The sequence below is a fragment of the Micropterus dolomieu genome, linkage group LG20, assembly GCF_021292245.1.
Source record: "Micropterus dolomieu isolate WLL.071019.BEF.003 ecotype Adirondacks linkage group LG20, ASM2129224v1, whole genome shotgun sequence".
Classification (NCBI taxonomy): domain Eukaryota; kingdom Metazoa; phylum Chordata; class Actinopteri; order Centrarchiformes; family Centrarchidae; genus Micropterus; species Micropterus dolomieu.
In genome coordinates, this window is record NC_060169.1 from 12114553 (window position 1) to 12131902 (window position 17350).

General features: G+C 39.9%; 2 protein-coding genes across 3 annotated transcripts; both read left to right on the forward strand.

Annotated features, from left to right (window-relative positions):
- The first annotated feature begins 4515 nt into the window (after positions 1-4515).
- On the forward strand, positions 4516-10422 carry obi1 (ORC ubiquitin ligase 1). Of its 2 annotated transcripts, XM_046033090.1 has the most exons (6): positions 4516-4702; positions 4907-5042; positions 6696-6787; positions 7189-7410; positions 7757-7845; positions 8959-10422. In XM_046033090.1, the coding sequence occupies exons 1-6, from the start codon at positions 4631-4633 to the stop codon at positions 10313-10315; spliced, it is 1968 nt and encodes a 655-aa protein (XP_045889046.1). In that variant the 5' UTR covers positions 4516-4630; the 3' UTR covers positions 10316-10422. The 2 variants fall into 2 exon arrangements, with proteins under 2 accessions (XP_045889046.1, XP_045889047.1); XM_046033091.1 differs by lacking the exons at positions 4516-4702; positions 4907-5042 and adding an exon at positions 5993-6198.
- Positions 10423-12127: 1705 nt separating this feature from the next.
- On the forward strand, positions 12128-13781 carry pou4f1 (POU class 4 homeobox 1). Its single transcript, XM_046033037.1, has 2 exons — positions 12128-12250; positions 12669-13781. The coding sequence occupies exons 1-2, from the start codon at positions 12128-12130 to the stop codon at positions 13656-13658; spliced, it is 1113 nt and encodes a 370-aa protein (XP_045888993.1). The 3' UTR covers positions 13659-13781.
- The last annotated feature ends 3569 nt before the right edge of the window (positions 13782-17350 follow it).

Genomic DNA, 17350 nt, shown 5'->3' on the forward strand with positions numbered 1-17350 from the left:
GGGGGGGGGGGGGGGGTCTGATCTGCTGCAGTCTCTGGATAAAACTGAGGCTTTGAGAGGATTTAATTTCAGCAGTGTTGGAAAGTCATCAGCAACATTTGCTCAATTTGCTTCTTGATGTTTATATATTTATATTTTCAAATTTTGCACAATTTCTCCATTAAGCTGTTACGATGAAATTTCAATTACTTAAAGGTATTTTTCAAGTCATACAGTCGTATGAAGCATAGTCTTGAATTGGCACACAAACACTGGCGCACACAGACTCTACTGTCTCTTATAGTGGCTAATCAATAGATGAGGCCTGCAGGTTGCCGTTGCATGTTGTCTTAAAGCTCCTAAAGTGCACTGGCTAATCTTTTTACTCTTATACTCTCTCCCCAACATTGCCTCTTTTCTCTGTGTTTTGTTCTCTTTTGTCACATTTCAAATACACAATTGGATATTCATTATTTATGCGTTAGCATAGAAAATAGGTGACTATGTCTAAATATTTTACACTGTGTGTTTCAAACATCACCTTCTCTAAACCAGACTGTAGTTGCCTCTATGATTAATACACTGTAATTCCACTATATGGGAACTTGTTAGGCACAATGCTAAAACGCTTCTATTTGCACAGTATATTGTATGTTTTGAACACCCTATTTGTCTTATCATATCTTTAAAAGGCAATCCTTCAAACAGATTTTCCATATTTTGCTCCACCTTTGGCTACCTGGCTGTCATTTCATACATATCAATGTCACACTGATGTGTGAGAATTTCCAAAAACCACACTGGTGAAGACTAAGAAAAGTAGAAAGAGAGGAATGGAGACAGACAGATAGAGAGAGGCTGAGGGGTGGGGGTGGGGGTGGCTGTCCAGGCAGGGGGTATCAGGCTAATTAAGGCAAGCATTTGTCAGAGATTAAGCCTTAAACAGAAAAGGTCATCTGAGCACCAGAGCGCACTGTTTCGCTGCTGTGCTCTTAGGGCAGTCTAAACCTTTCCAAGCTAAATGGTAAAGATGCTATTTGCCAGAGATGGGGGAGGGGATCCTGATCCGGACCAGTGGTAAGACTGACACTCGGGTCATTGGCTCTTCACTGTCCATTACACATGCTGGTCAAATCTGGCAATCGGTGTCATTTAGGGATGAAAAATAAGTACCCGGACAAGATCAATAGATGCAGCCGTCTGTACCATCTGTGATTAATTGACTGTCACCAATTAATGACTGGCCTGATGTAAAGCAATGCAGTCTTACAGGGGGCAATGCAACTTGTCGGAAAAAATGGATATATCTTTCATTTCAGTCAGTTATTGTTTTTTTTAGAGTGAGTTTTCCAGTAACAAAGTCATGAACCACTTCATTTACAATTTGCAGGTTTACTATGGCACACTTGAAAGTTTCTCTCACAGCATTTGCATGCCAGGTGCTCTTTGAAGTCATTTGTGACGAATTTGGGCTTACATGAAAGCTGGTACTGCAAACATATCCACACCGATTTTTTTTTTAGTTCAATCAAAAAGGGTTACTACAAAAAACGAATATTTCCATGTTTGTATATACTGGCTGTTTCAGAACTTTGTATATTGGGTATTATTGTCTTTACACTTGTTAAAGCACTTTGTAACTTGTTTTTGAAAAGTGCTCTACAAATAAAGATTATTTTTATTATTATTATTATATAATTAATAAATTATCACTATACAGTGATAGTAAAAAGTAACATCATATATAATAATTATGCAAATTAATACTACATTTAACCAACTTTATTTAACTTATCCATTTTAATCGTGTGCATTTACTTCAAACGTTCTCTTAAAACCAATGGTCCTCTGAAAAATGAGTGTTGGCCTGTGATCCATTTAATATTCTGTTGAAAACAACCAAACAAGTACTGGAGATGTTTTCAAACTGGGATCAGTGTACAAGCTCCTTCTGCATTCAGTCAATTCTAATCATATTAGATCCTGAGAAGATGTCCTCGTTTGAGATACAGTGAAGCACAGGACATGTTGGTTTAGATATGAGTAATGGCTCTGGAGGGCTAAACTGTGGTGGATGTAATTTGAAATATTTGTAGTGGATATTATGCTAATATTAGTTCACTCTGTATCGTTATAAATTAGATCATTTAATTGAGATGAAGGCTTGCAAAAGATTACATTATAATCATCATTACGGGCAGGTTTTTCATGAATAAATGTGCTATTTGTGGCATCTGAGTAAGGAATTGTCATTTTTGCAGTCATTTCTAGGTTTTTCTATTTGATATTGCAATAAAACATATGGTGATATATCATTCTAAGAATACAATCAAAACAATAAATATGAAAAACCAAAGCTAAACATGTTAAGAATGTACTTTGTTAGTTGTTATTGGGAGCACATTGACCTACAGCAACCTAGTTTACCTACTCAGTAAGTCCTTGTCTGATTTAAGCTTTGCCAGAACTTCACTGTGTAAATAATACGGAGGAGTAGCAGCTATATTTGTTTACAAGCTAATTTTAACCCAAATACAAAGCATCTGCATTCTGCTCTATATCTGCAAGTTTAATATTAATTAATTTATTTTCCCCACATTTATTTGCCAGTATAATTTCTGACATGCAAATCACACCCCAATTTCAGCATCCCTCTGGATGACTTGTAGCTACCTAGATTATTATGGGTAATACAGCTGCCTTGTCCATCAAATCCATGAGTTGACTTTTGCTCTGCAAAATGTTGTAGTTTGTGTTCTCCATTTGCATGGTTGTCAGTGTGTTAGAAAATGTATGATGTACAACTTTCAGCGTAAAGTCTACCTTTAATGTTCACTAATATCAAATCTGTAAATTGTCCATCTTTGCTGCGCTTGGTATAGTCAATGTTACATCAAGTGGTCCATAAAACAGCCTCCTCGCCTTTGGACAGTAACTTGCTGTTCATATTAGCTATTTGAAAGTGTTGGAACATGCAAGTTAAATCAGTTGCAGAAGGTCAATTTAAATTTCGAACTTCTATGCCAGTGCTCAATACTGAAAATACAAAAACACCGGATAAAATAGAAAGTAAAACTTCATGGTGGACTATTTAGACCATGGGTAAACAAAATTCACTGGTGACAAACTGTACTGCAGACTTGAAAAGGTAAAACCAATTCCCCAACTTCGATCTATTCTCACCTAAGACAGGGTCTGAAATTATGTTTTTTACTCACCTGCCATAGTGGCAGGCCACTGAACATTTCGATCAGCCACTCAATGTTTTTGTCAGCCACTTCTGAAAACTCTGTACAATGCTTTAGAATTTCAAACACTGAGTCAGTGGTAAGTTAGACAGTAGAAATATGGAATATTGTTGACTTAAAATGTTTGCCTGCCACAGACAATATTTACCCTGTCTTTGGCAGGTGGTTGGTACTAATTTAAGTCCCTGCCTAAGACCTATGAACGTACTGTTAAAATTACATTTACTATCATGTTAATCATACACATTTCTAGTTAATTGTTTTGTTATTTCTTCTCAAAGAAAACACTAATGCACAACACATTAAATGTTAGCTAAAAGAGCTTTAATCAACCTGATGTATGCTAATCAGCACTACAAAGCAAACAAAGTTAATTAGCTGGTGGAGATAGCTGGACATTTTACACGTTACAGAGACAAATATTGTCAGGAGATGGTGGAGATCAAAACAAAGCTAAAACGACAATAAAATTGGACTTACATTCATAGGTGGCCACACATCCCAGTCCAAATGAATGCTAATGTTGCTCCATGTCGGTCAAATGTTTAGGCTAGCCTATATTTTGCTAAGACAGCAACAACAGTTTTTTGCCTCTATCAATGGCACAAATTGGTGGTATCTTTTGCTAATACCCATAAGAGAGTGTCTGTGTACTCAACCCTTTTCATGGTGAACAGTTTGAATCGACAGGTTTAAGTAACATTAACCAGTGGTGGAATAAGTATTCCGATCTTTTACGTAGCCTAATTAAAGCAATAACCGCAGTGTAGAAATACTGTTACGGTACAGAAGTACAGAAATATTAGCATCAAAACTAAAAGTAAACATTATAATTATGTGGAATGGCCAATTTCAAATGTCAATATTAGCCTGTTGGATTATATTTATTGATGCTAGGCTATGTACACATCATTAATGTAGCAGCTGGTAAAATTTAAAGTTAATTTTAACTACTTATTAGTATCTCTGATAATAAATCTTAATTTATTAGGTGATTATATATTTCAGATTAATGTGAATCTGCAAAGTAGTAGCCTAACTGCTGTCAGTTATGTAGTGGCATTAAAAGTACAATATTTGCCTCCCAATAACTGTGGATTAGAAGTATAAAGTAGCATAAAGTGGAACTCAGGTAAAGTAGAAGAAGGCTACTTGAGCAAATGTACTATGTATGTTACATAGTATGTTAATATGTGTTACATTCCACCCGGTTCCAACCCCTGAGAGTAATAAGTACACTGCCACTGTTTTAAACGTTTGCGAATGCAGAACCTTCTAGACCTTTTTGGCTTTCCGTAGTTCTGAGACTGAGCGCGCAGCGGAGCGGGTCCTGGTGGGAAATTTGTATCTCCTCAGGGGGATGTGTGTTTTGTGTGTGTGTGAGCTCTGGATTCTTTCAAAGCATGGCTCTTAACTTTCAGACATCCACCCTTTCTCTGACTTTGCCGATTTCGTGCCAGATATGTCTCGGAAAGGTAAACTAAGACTCTCTTTTTGATATCATCAGCCGTTAAACAAATATGATAAACTGCTGCCTAGTAACCTTGTTGTTACGTTTCACGTTAACGTAACACTAAGTTCACGCAGCCGTAATTTACAGTTAGTATAGTCTTTCCTGGCATTAGTGTGCCTTATTGGCAAAATGAACTACTAATCCGCTGGTGTTTCTCTCCGTGCAGGTCAGGCAGCCGGTCATTTGTGGCAACCACCACGTGTTCTGTTCGTCTTGCATGGATACGTGGTTGAAGAAAGCTAGCCAGTGTCCCACCTGCAGAGTCCCCATCACAGCAGACAACCCCTGCAGAGAAATCATCGGTGAGTAGCTCCGTACAAACAAGAGAAAACAGTCACAAAGCAAACAAGAGACAAACTGTGAAGCCTCACCTGCATGCAGCCTCGCACTGTTGAGTCATCATGGCATCATATTAACCCACACATGTTGTTATGGTTGCAGTCACTGTTAGGCAGTTGCAATGTTTGTCTTATCAATAGCCCAATCAATACTCAGTTATTGAATTATGAGTGAAATAAACAGTTTGCTATTTACCCATTTGACAGCGAGTTGGACAATGATTTCCTCAGCTTCATGGGAAACAGTGGACTGTATCACTACAGTCAGATTAAATTACATAACATTACTAACTTTGCTTGTTCCACCAAACCAGTCAATAGGCTGTGTAAACATTGACTTTGAGGTGTGACAGCCAGGTTCAACCAAAGTTTCATTTGCGAATTTTTTGGAAAAGAAGATAATTTCAACTTTTATGTACCATCACTGTTGGGACATGAAGAAATAAGTCATTCAAAATGACAGACAGGAGGAGGTTAGCAAGTGATGTTGGGAATTTGTTTACATGCTGTTATTTTTTTGTTCCTGCATGTATTGTTTTATGAAAATGAGTCTTAATCACACAGATCCATGGTTTCCTTTCTCCCTTGTTTTTTATGCTGGTCTGATAATTTTGGATCTCACTGCAGTCTATACTGACATGTAGTTCAGCCAGCCAGCTAGTGTGCGTCATCCACTAGCAGAGCATTTATTACTGTTGTTCCTGCTTCTGTGCCGCCTGAACTTTCACATGCTGTAATGCAGTGTTTCCCGACCCTCTCCTGGATTACCCCTTGTCCTGCATGTTTTAGATCTCTCCCTGTTCCCACACAGCTGATTCAAATGATCAACTCGTTATGAACTGCTGAAGCTGCTGAAATCAGCTGTGTGGGAGCAGGGAGAGATCTAAAACATGCAGGACAAGGGGTACTCCAGGAGAGGGTCGGGAAACACTGCTGTAATGCATCTGTTTATCTAATGGGATTAATATAACACTTAACACTCTAAGTGCTAGTATAAAATACCTTTTGATCCCAGTGTGTGAATACAACTCAAATTCTGATCAGCCGGGCTCAGTGACTGCAAACAGCACCTCAAAAGTCCTGTTCTCTTTGCACATTTTCCCATCTGAAAAAAACCAAGGTGACTCATGGGTGTATTGTTGTTTGCAAACAAGATGCTACATGAAAACAAGACCTGTTTTTATCTGCTTTTAGTTTTTGTGCTAAAGTTGGATAAACATGTCCAGGACCAAATTCTGTGCTAAACAGGGATGAGGTTTTTAAGATGTTAATCCTCTTGTCCAACTCTGGGTTAGACAGCCAGCAAGCATATTTCCTAAAAAATGAAATGAAGTGAAGTGAATGCTACAAGGATCGGGCTTAAGAACTTTGTTTTCAAGACAGAATCTACCACATTTCTCTGCAGTTGGGCTTGGGAGGCTGAGATAACCGTTAACTCAATTTAAAAGGCAGCACTTCCGCTTTTCATAGTTAAACGCTTTACTTGTTTTTGGGTAGCAGCTCTGTGGTAATGTAACTCATGCGTTATAGAGCCTCCATCAAAGCTGAGTGAATTGGGACATTACTTTAATGTTTTTTTTCTTTTTATCTGTTACTGTACTTGTATTTTTCCTATAGGAGGCACAAATGAGAGTGATCACAGTGATAGCCCTTCTGTGAGGAAATGTCTCAGAAAAACCAGAGGAGAACTGCTTTTACGGGAGTATGAGGTACGGGTGCGTCATGCCATGTATTTTCATATGTTTTCACAGCAATAACAAGCAGGTTGATGCTCTTAAACAGGTTCATCAAGAGGTTTATCGCCACAAAAATGTAAGCAGAAGCTATCTGGTATCAAGTTTCAATTGCCAGATTTTCTTGAATGGTACACTCAGAATATGTGGTAGAGCAGTTTATTGTTACTCATTATTTGTTTGCAGCAGACAAAGTGTAAATTGCTCAACATAATATGGCTGTATATATTCTGTGAAAGCAATTATTGTTTGAGATTACAACAGTATCCAGGAAAAAAGTTTTTATACTAGCCGTGCTAACTTGTATGTAAGTATCAAGATGACATGTTAATGTGGTTATAGTTAAACCCTGTTTTCACATTATTTCTCTCTAACAGGAGGAAATTGAAGGGCTCATCAGAGAAAACGAGGAGCTGAAAATGAAAAATCTAAGTCTGGAGTCACAACTGAAGACTGCTTTGGATCCCTGCAGCATTAATACGGTGCAAACAGGCGACAAAAAAGTCGACCCCTATGTCCTGGAAGAATGGACAAACAAGCTGCGAGCTGCCACGGATGTTTGCAATAAAGTAAAGCAGGACATGGACAAGCTTAAGGAGGTATGCCCAAAGGTGCAGGTATTGTAAGGTACAAAGCAATGTGTGTGGAGCTAGTGTCTTGCTCAAGAAAAAAAAAAAAACATTTCAATGATGATGTCTATATTCTGTAATTTTATTCAGGTAAAATAATTGCAAATATTGAGAATAGAATAAATGTGATTATTACATACTTGTCATTCTAAGCAAAAGGGTAAACATTCTGACACTGTTGTTTATTTACCATCTTTCAGTAGAACCACTGATTCATTATATGCGTACTTAATGCTTCGGTCTGTGTGGCATAAATACTGTTAATTTGCTACCTCTGTGGAATAACGTGTAACGTACTGCAAATTTGTATCCTCAGGCAAATAAGGTATTACGATCTCAAAATGTTGACCTTGTGCAAGAGAATATGAGATTGAAGGCAGAGGTGGTGAGCAGATCTCCTCAGAAGTAAGGATCTTTCTTGTTTTAATGATGCATAAGTTATTTTAATTCTTTCTTTTACTTTGTCTACATGCACTTAGCATTTGGTGCATGTTTCTAATGCTGCTTTTAGACTGCAGGCCACAGTGACCCAAATCGTTTTTTCTTTTTGTCTTTTTTTTTTTTTTTGGATCTTTGACTCAGATCTGATTTGAACAGTGTGATCAGCCACAGTCACATGGATTCCACTTTAATGTGTGGTCCAAGTCAGACACAGGTTTTTAAAATGCGACCTCAGTGTGGATGGTCATATCAGACTTTGTGCATCACAATTTTGCGCCACTTGTACGGGCGGAAACAGAGAGAGTTATAGGGCTTATATGCGCTGTGCAGTTGCCAGAAACTGTAATGAATTCAATGAAAAGAACATTTTTCATTAATGTAGAGAATTGTGACCACGGGGGACAAAAACAGGAAAGGGCAATGAAAAATCAGGAGGGTTAACAAGTATGAGCAAACCTCTGTTGCCTTTTATCTTTTCTTCCATACGAAAGTGTGCTGCGTATGACGTCATATTATTCTTTTGCGCATGCGGGTCACTTTCAGGCCATTGCCAGTTCACACTGGAGTCTTAGATGGGGCACATTAAAAAAAATAATAATGTCAATCAAAAAAATTGGATCTCGGCAATAAATCGGAAATTAAGCATTGAGGCCTCTAGTGTGAACATAGCATAAGTCAATGTCATGGGTAACTGTACAGACAACATTATTTGTTACAAATGGCTGTAGATGCACATTTTAGGGATTGGGAATAATGAACTAATTCAATTCGGTGTTTTTCTAATGAAAATGTCTGAAATTAGAGGCAGTGACTTGCTGCTTAGGTTAATTATTACTGAATGATTTGATTGTGATCTGTCAAGTCAACAACACACAGATCACATTAGAAATGTATTTTTCAAAAGACAAAGTTAAGACCAGTTTCATTTATTTTATATTATTTTTATTTTCAAATGAGCTGTTTTGCATTAAGATACATTTGGTTAGTCACACGCATGACACTCAGCTAAATGTTACTTGGCCTCTCTGTCATGATGATCCTTGACCAGTTTAAAGACACAAAATGATCTGTCCCCAGGTTTGGGCGTTACACAGTGGCAGCACTGGAAGCTAAAATCCAGCAGTATGAGCGTGACGTGGACCACTTGAAGAGGGCTCTGGATCGCAGTGACCAGTACATTGAAGACCTGGAGTCTCGGGTCAGTACGTCTGAAAAGAGACCGCTTGAGGTGCAGGAAGCATGTGGCAAGGCTGGGTCAGAAGCTTTCACACAGCAGCAGAAAATCAACATGATGATGAGAAGCTTGAGTGACAATGAGAGGGAGTCGATCTGCAGCAATCCGGAGGCAGAATGTCGAACATTTTCTCGAAATCACAGTTTGATTTTCATGCCATCTGCAGATAAGAAAGAGTTTAATAAGAGTCTGACAGAAGACAATAAAACCGAGGACTTGGAAAGCACTTGCTCTGACCTTTTGCCCACCACTCCGTCCTCTGCCTTCCGGTCCCTAACTCTGAGAAGCCCTGGCATACGTGAAAAGAAAGTTGCATTTAAACCTGTGTCTTATCTGAGGAAGCTTGATTTTGAAGAATTCCCTGTTCCTGGCAAGAGTAGCGGCACCATGGAGAACCAATTCAACAGCCTTGACAAATTCTCCAAAGGTCTGCTTCCAGATACTAACATGGAACCCTCAAAGTCTGTCTGGGATGGTTGGCAGAGATCTAAATCTAATGACCAGTCTTGTCCAGGCCCTTGTAAAGAACTCTCTGTTAAAGGAGCCATATCCACTGATCTTGTAGACGATGAGCCAGATGGTTTCCAGATGTCCAGCGAGGCCTCCATGGATGCAGCATACCTGGACAAAATCTCAGAGTTGGACTCCATGATGCTGGACGGAGAGAGTTCCAGTAGCCGGGGGTCACAGCTCTCCCTGGCCTCCTCTCCTCACACAGACTTGGACAACACTCTCATCTCAGAACCACAAACCTGCCCCGATGTCTTGTCAAGCCGTGGTTGTAAACCTGTGATACAGTGTGACCAGAAGAGCCACCCACCACGTGGCATCTTGAATGACAAAGAGGCTCCAAAAGGCTCTACACAGGAATGTTCTGCTGCGCTGGTGTCAGACAGGGGGAGCAGTGCCCATGACCCTGCCAGTGCAGAGCATGCAGGGCCCTCTCAGACCGATGAACTGTCTTTTGATTTGTTGTTTGATTCATTGGAAGAGAATAAGGCCGGGCCCTCTGGCTCTCTCAGTCCAGCAAGCCGTGATCATGGTCATGTAAACCCTTCTGCCTCCTCTTCTTCCTGCTGCACTGGTAAATCTGTGAACACAAGAGACAGACACGCACTGAACGTCAGTCAGCCAACAAAGAGGAAGTCCCACAGTCCGTTTAACACAAGCAGTCCCACAAAACTTTCAAAGCTCATGTGAAGGTTTTAAAAACTGAACCTGTGTGTTTTCACTGTACGACACACTGGTGTGTTTTTGGTCAGGAAACATTAACTCAATGTTGCTTCAGAATAAATTTGTGAATGACATGCTCGGGTCTAACGTATTGTCTGAAATTGTCATTTTGTCTGTGATATTGTAAAAATGAAATATGACAGGTTTATCAGATAGTTGTTGTTTTGTGTAGTCTACTTATCTACTACTAATGGGACTAACATTTCTGTGGAGTTTATTACACTGTAGTACATCACAAATTTGTCAAACATTCGTTCAGCCTACTTGTATGTTTTTGTCATTTCAGTAAACATGATTTTTATGACATTCAGTACCGAAGACAAACATGCATGAAAACCAATCATAGTTTGAAAAAAACATTGCAATGTAAGAGTGTGTTAGGAAATAAAATAGTAAAGCAATGAAAAAACAATGTATGAATCTTGTGTTTTTCTGTATTTTCTATGATCCTTTTCCAGTGATTTGATCATATGATTTAAGTCACCTCTTGTCTTGAGGATTTACCTGCTGTCAAAGCCTAGTATTTTGTGTTGAATTTTCCATATTGTGATTTCAGGTAGAACGGTATTAATGTTTTGTTCTTACTTTTCCTGATTAGCATTATATCAGTAACAATTATTAATTTGCTGCCATTGAAAGTCGAAAAGGCATAGCTTAGTTATGCCGATAAAAGCATGTTGTAGTCTATAACGACACACATTGGAGACCACACAAGCACAGTAATTCCATTGTAGCAGGAAGTGCCTTATTTATTATGCAAATTTAACGATATCATGTATATTTCACATACCTCTAATTGCTGCATGCAATTTTAATTGGGTAACCGTTGTGGTTTGAATAAATGAAGTGTTAATTCATTGGGATTAATTAATTTAGGTAAAGACTACAAGGTTACGGTGGTGTATTAAATCAATTTGTTTAGTGCTCATCTGGCGATGATGGGCTTCAATGATAAGGCGGCGGTCTCTTTACTTCCGAGGGTTAAGATGAGAAGCGGGACAGTGGGTCAAGAGCCTACTGGCAAACCGTGTAACCAAACATTTAAGCATGTGGCATGGGTGTGAACTGATAAAGTCAATAAATATATAAATGTCAACTTTTCATACTGACCCGCCTGTATAATATTGCTTTCCTGTCATGCATTTTTGTGGGCTGTTAATTTTTTTAATTATAAACACATCACATCATTTATGCTAAATAAATATGCTAAGCCATATTTTTTTTTACACTTCCCTATAATTCTATATAAAAACAACAAACAGATGGAAGATCAGTCTAAAGTGTATGGCTGCTAAAATAAACAGCATTATGTCAATGGTTTTATTGCCTCTAAGTAAAGAATAAGGCCTAAAGGCATTGGGACCGGCGAAGTTCCGTAGCTGGATGGAGTGGAGTGAGCCCTTAAAAACGCGTCTAGTCTCCAGATGTTACCGCCTGCCCTGTGAGCAGTTTTTATCTGTCAGGCTGTTCACTGTTCTGGCAGTTTGTGTCTCGCGAGAGCAGCCGAGCACGGGCTTGACGAGATCTGAGGCGCTCAGGTGTAAGAGCCTCTCTCATCCCCAGCAGTGGGAAACCGTAGACAGATAAGTGCGTCTGAGAGACTGCAGGCATCTCTGTGATCTCCGGGCTCAAGGCTGCACTCGGCGCACTACACAGCGAACTACACGGCATCATTACTGGATAGGCAAAGGACCACTGTGTATCTATGACTATTTTCCAGCTCTTGTAGCCGTTTCCCCCCCTTTTTCCCGTGCACTTTAATTGGAGAACCTCGCCAAGATGATGTCCATGAACAGCAAACAGCCGCACTTCGCCATGCATCCCTCTTTACCCGAGCACAAGTACACCACCCTGCATTCCAGCTCAGAAGCTATAAGGAGAGCCTGCCTACAAACTCCACAGGTAAATGATCCCCCCAAAACTTCGACTTTGTCGTTTTTTCGTGCCTAGGCTGCTTGTAGCGCTGAACTATGTCTGTGCGTAATAACAAGGGCTGCTCCGAGGCACATTCAGCCAAGACGCGCTCTTAATGTTTTTTTCATGTATTCCACTGCAATCACTCGAAGAGACTTCTTTTTGAAAGCATGCTCACTTTGCAAAGCCTTCTTTACTGTTTTTGTATTAATTTTTATGACGTGCCGCTTCTGAAGGAATACTCCGGCTGTGTTATGTGTCGCCTGAAGTCCCGACTGACTATATTTATTTATGTCTTTTTCTTTTTCTGCTGTCTTCCTTTCTTCCCCGTGTCTCATCCCTTTTCTTGCCCATCTACCACCCCTTCATTCTGCCTTCCTCTCCCTTTTCATTTCCGCACTTGCAGCTGCAGAACAACATATTTGCGAGCCTGGATGAGACCCTGCTGGCCCGGGCTGAGGCTTTGGCGGCCGTGGACATCGCCGTGTCCCAGGGCAAGACGCACCCGTTCAAGCCCGACGCCACCTACCACACGATGAGCACAGTGCCAGTGCCATGCTCGTCGACATCCACTGTCCCACTGGCCCACCACCACCATCATCACCACCACCACCATCACCAGAACCTGGAGCCCCCGGACATCATGGACCACCTCAGCTCGCCGTCCCTTGCCCTGATGTCCAGTGCGCACGACGGGACCGGCGGTGGAGGTGGCGGGGGCGGCGGAGGTGGCGGCGGAGGGCTCATCTCCACCTCCTCCCACCCGCACTCTCACATGCACGGCTTGGGTCACCTCTCCCACCAGGCTATGAGCATGAACTCGCCTCTCACCCACCACGGGCTCTTACCGGGCCATCACGGAGGGGGTCAAGGCGGCCCAGGTCTCACTAACACCGGACTCCCCTCCATCAATGACTCGGACACAGACCCAAGGGAGCTGGAGGCTTTTGCGGAGCGCTTCAAGCAGCGGAGGATCAAGCTTGGGGTGACCCAGGCGGACGTGGGCGGCGCTCTGGCTAATCTCAAAATCCCCGGCGTGGGATCACTGAGCCAAAGTACAATTTGTCGATTCGAGTCGTTAACTCTCTCCCACAACAACATGATTGCGCTCAAACCTATCCTTCAGGCCTGGCTGGAGGAGGCCGAGGGGGCCCAAAGGGAGAAAATGAGCAAACCTGACATTTACAACGGAGGGGAGAAGAAACGCAAGAGGACCTCGATAGCGGCCCCAGAAAAGAGGTCTTTGGAGGCTTACTTCGCCGTACAGCCTCGACCGTCGTCCGAGAAAATAGCAGCTATTGCTGAAAAGTTGGACCTGAAAAAAAATGTGGTGCGAGTGTGGTTTTGTAACCAAAGACAGAAGCAGAAGAGATTGAAATTTTCAGCTACTCACTGATGGGTGAGGAAAAGAAAAGAAAAAGTTGTGTGACTGAATTTGGGGACCAAGGGACACTAAGACACCATTTTCAGTCTTTTGTCTCCAGCGATTTTACACGTTGGTGCACAATGGGCTTTAGATACCCATTTTATTATGAGGCTTCATATATCTTGTTTATTTTCACGTTATCGGTGAATGTGAAGTATGCAAATAACAGATTACACAAATTTCGCTCAGTTGTTTCGAGGGAAAAGTTTAGCGACGTCGACATTGCCTTTTAAATCACGTGGAAAGAGGTAATTTGCTTGATACTATAGCGAGTTATTTTCTCCAAATAGGCCTATTATTTGAAGTACTATAGCCATTTACGAATTACCTCATTGATTGTTGAACTGTGTTTTGGTTTGATTTTTGTCGTTGTTGGTAGAATAATTCATGAATCTGTTCATTTATTCATCAGTTCAGTTTGGAGGCTGCTATAAACTCAAATTTAGTTGCAAACATTTATGGCTAACGAACAAAATGTAGGCCTGCATGAAATCCTTATTCACGGGCAGTAATTTAGCCTCTATAGGCTGTTACATCTATAGATATATTTATTTTGAATTTGCACAAAAGACCCCTTAGGTTTATAGATCGGTTATTTCGAAATGATTTTGTATATACAGACATCACTTTGTCACCTATCAGAGTTGAGCTCCTGTATTTTGGAAATAAATTATGGGTCTATCAACACCATTGGCATCACTTGGAAAAGTTTCAAACACATCCAGAGAGCACGAAAGCCTTGTCAGCTTCATCAAGGAGAGATCAAAATGGAAAAAAGAAAAAACTAAGTTTTCTTTCAAGTGTTTCAGTTTGCAGTGCAAACACACTATGCATTGGAAAAAAAACTCACTGCGTACAGTAGAGCTGTCTACTGGTAGACCTGATGTTGTGGATGGTGTAAGTCACTGTTAAATGCCTGTTTTCACATTAAGATCACCACGTTGTTTGTCGTGTTAATTGTTACGGAAACGTTGTGTAAGTAATATTTTACTTTGTGCACAAGTATGTTTACAAATCTGCGGCGTTCATGGAAAATGTCCCACTGTCTCCTTCCCTCTCTCACAACTTCTCCACTCTCCTCTGTTGTCCTCTTACTTTCCTTGGTACTATTCATCCTGTAAGCCAAATCCAACAGGGAGGTGTGTTCCAGCAATCTTCTAATAAATTGAAGAAAGAAAACTATGTTTTTCTGGTTGTGATTGGGCCCTCACTAAACATAATTATTGAGGTTTTAATGTACATTTTGGTTGATTGGTTAAAAGTGTTTTTATGGCCACAACTTGAATTCCGACGTTATTTAATTTTAGATGTCAGTTTTGGTATGATTTAAAATTGCTTAATTTTACCGTTTTCTCCTTCATTTGTACCATCGAGATAAAACGTTCATCAATCGAAATAATGCTTGGATGACTTCACAGTTTGTCTCATTTAAGGTTAAGAAGCCATCATGCAAAGGATTTTAAAGGATAGTTAGACGAAAACACTTTTAAAAATGAACATTTCTTGTTTTGCCTAGTTATTTTCCCTAATACATTTGTGTGCCAATGTGAAACTAAATTTCTAACATAAAATAATAATAATAATAGCCACCTACCTGATAGACTAACAATCAGTGTTTGAGCAAATTTAAGGAATATAACATTTTTAAATGGTACAACAGTTCTAATTATTATAATTAGAACAGTGATTAAAACAGGTAGGCCTAATTGGTATGTTGTGTTTTTAGCTGCCCATATATTTGAACGTTTGCGCACATAATGGGCTTAATTACAACGGAATAGGCTTTTAAATGAAAATGAAATGAAACTTTGGATGTCTGGATAAAGTTGCCGCCTTTTGCGGTGTTGAAACAGACCTAACAATCAACATTTAATGAAGTTTCACAGCAGTCAGAATAACTCAGCAGCTGACACCAGAGAGAGAGAGAGAGAGAGAGAGAGAGAGAGAGAGAGAGAGAGAGAGAGAGAGAGAGAGAGAGAGATTAAAGAAAAGAAGAAGAAAAGTTGATTTATTTAAAATGACCACTGTTTGACCCTCCACCCTCCTTCATATATTTCTATTCACTTTATACTTTGAATTTTTTTGGTTGGCTTCCCTTTTCGTTGAATTCATATATATATAAATATATATATGTGAATGCAACGAATGCAACGAATACATATATATAAAACAAAATTTTAAATGCAGGTAATGCAATATTAATCGCGGGTTGCTGATATAAAATGCAATATTTTCAGACAGCTATCGGGTTTCAGGGGAGGCAGGCGGATGGAGGAATCCGCTGTTAAACAGCAGATAAAGCTGCACCTTATTGCTTTTCTTTGGCTTTTGGCTACATGGACAGAAGTGTGAGCGATTCCTTAACGTGAGTAAAATATTGTTAGTTTGATTTAGTCACTTTCTTAATTGTTAGGCTGTTTTTTATATATATATATATATATATCGGCACAGATAGCATCTTTAGATGTCAGTTTGTCAAAAGTATTTTTTTCCATGGTAAGTTGTAGATCATTACAATACTTAGTGATGTTGCCAGTCCACACTGAACTGCCTCGCTTTATTCTTTAAAGTTCGTAAGAAATAATGCCAAACGTTTGTAATTGTAATGTAAAGATTACTAGAAGGAAAGAGCGAAAAAACAGGACATATTTTTAAATTTACCTCCAAAAAACTTAATCTCGCTACCGTGAAAACACAAAATATTTCCTCCAGATATTTCATCGTTTATCCTATTTTATCCTATTTTATTTTTATCGCAGCACAAACGGATATGGAGAAACTGTCTTGGAGAGTTTATGCGTAATTGGTGTAATTGCAGGTTTCTTGATTTAGTTGATCAACTTTAGTTTATTAAATTCTGACTTTTCGACGCGTTTCACAGCATCTGATCAGTGTTCATTTCTTAATGTAGCAGGCATGTGTACCTGTATTTATGTATTTTCTGTATGTAGCCTTAATATCTATCTATCTATCTATCTATCTATCTATCTGAGTTCAATGTTTCCCTAACTAACACAACCTACCGAGAGTAACACAACACCGCTGGCACTGAACACACTGAACTCGCGGCACCACACGTGCCACATGGCAATAATTTCAGCACCACGAACAGCTCCGCTGGCGGATTGAAGAGTAATGCATTATTGAAAGCCTATATCAAACAGCTCTGGGGTGCTGTCTCTCTGCACAAGGGCTCTGGATGAAGTCGGACTGTCTGCCAGCACAATAGCCTCTAATATGTTAATGGCTGTAGGGGATGCCTGAGGTACCTTCCCCAGCTGCCTCGCCTACCATATGTCAGTCCGCTACGACAGAGTCCTCTATTAATCAGGGGGGGTATTTCATCGGTAACTTCACCGATATCATAACCCTTACAGCTCTATCAATAGTGGGCCGCAGAATCGCCTGATCATATAGGTAACATTTTTGCTTGGACCTGTAAGGGCCTTCTCTATATATTCATGTCCAGATAATTTAGGTGACCACACCCAATATTATAATTATTATTATTATTGTGTAACAGTGTTTGCGATTCTATCTCTGCATTAATCACATCCTTTTCTTCCTCTTTCGTATTCTTGCATATAGGCTGTAGGCCGCGATGTATTAATCATGGAGCCTACCAAAGGATCTCATAACTTAATTCCTTCAGGCTACTAGTC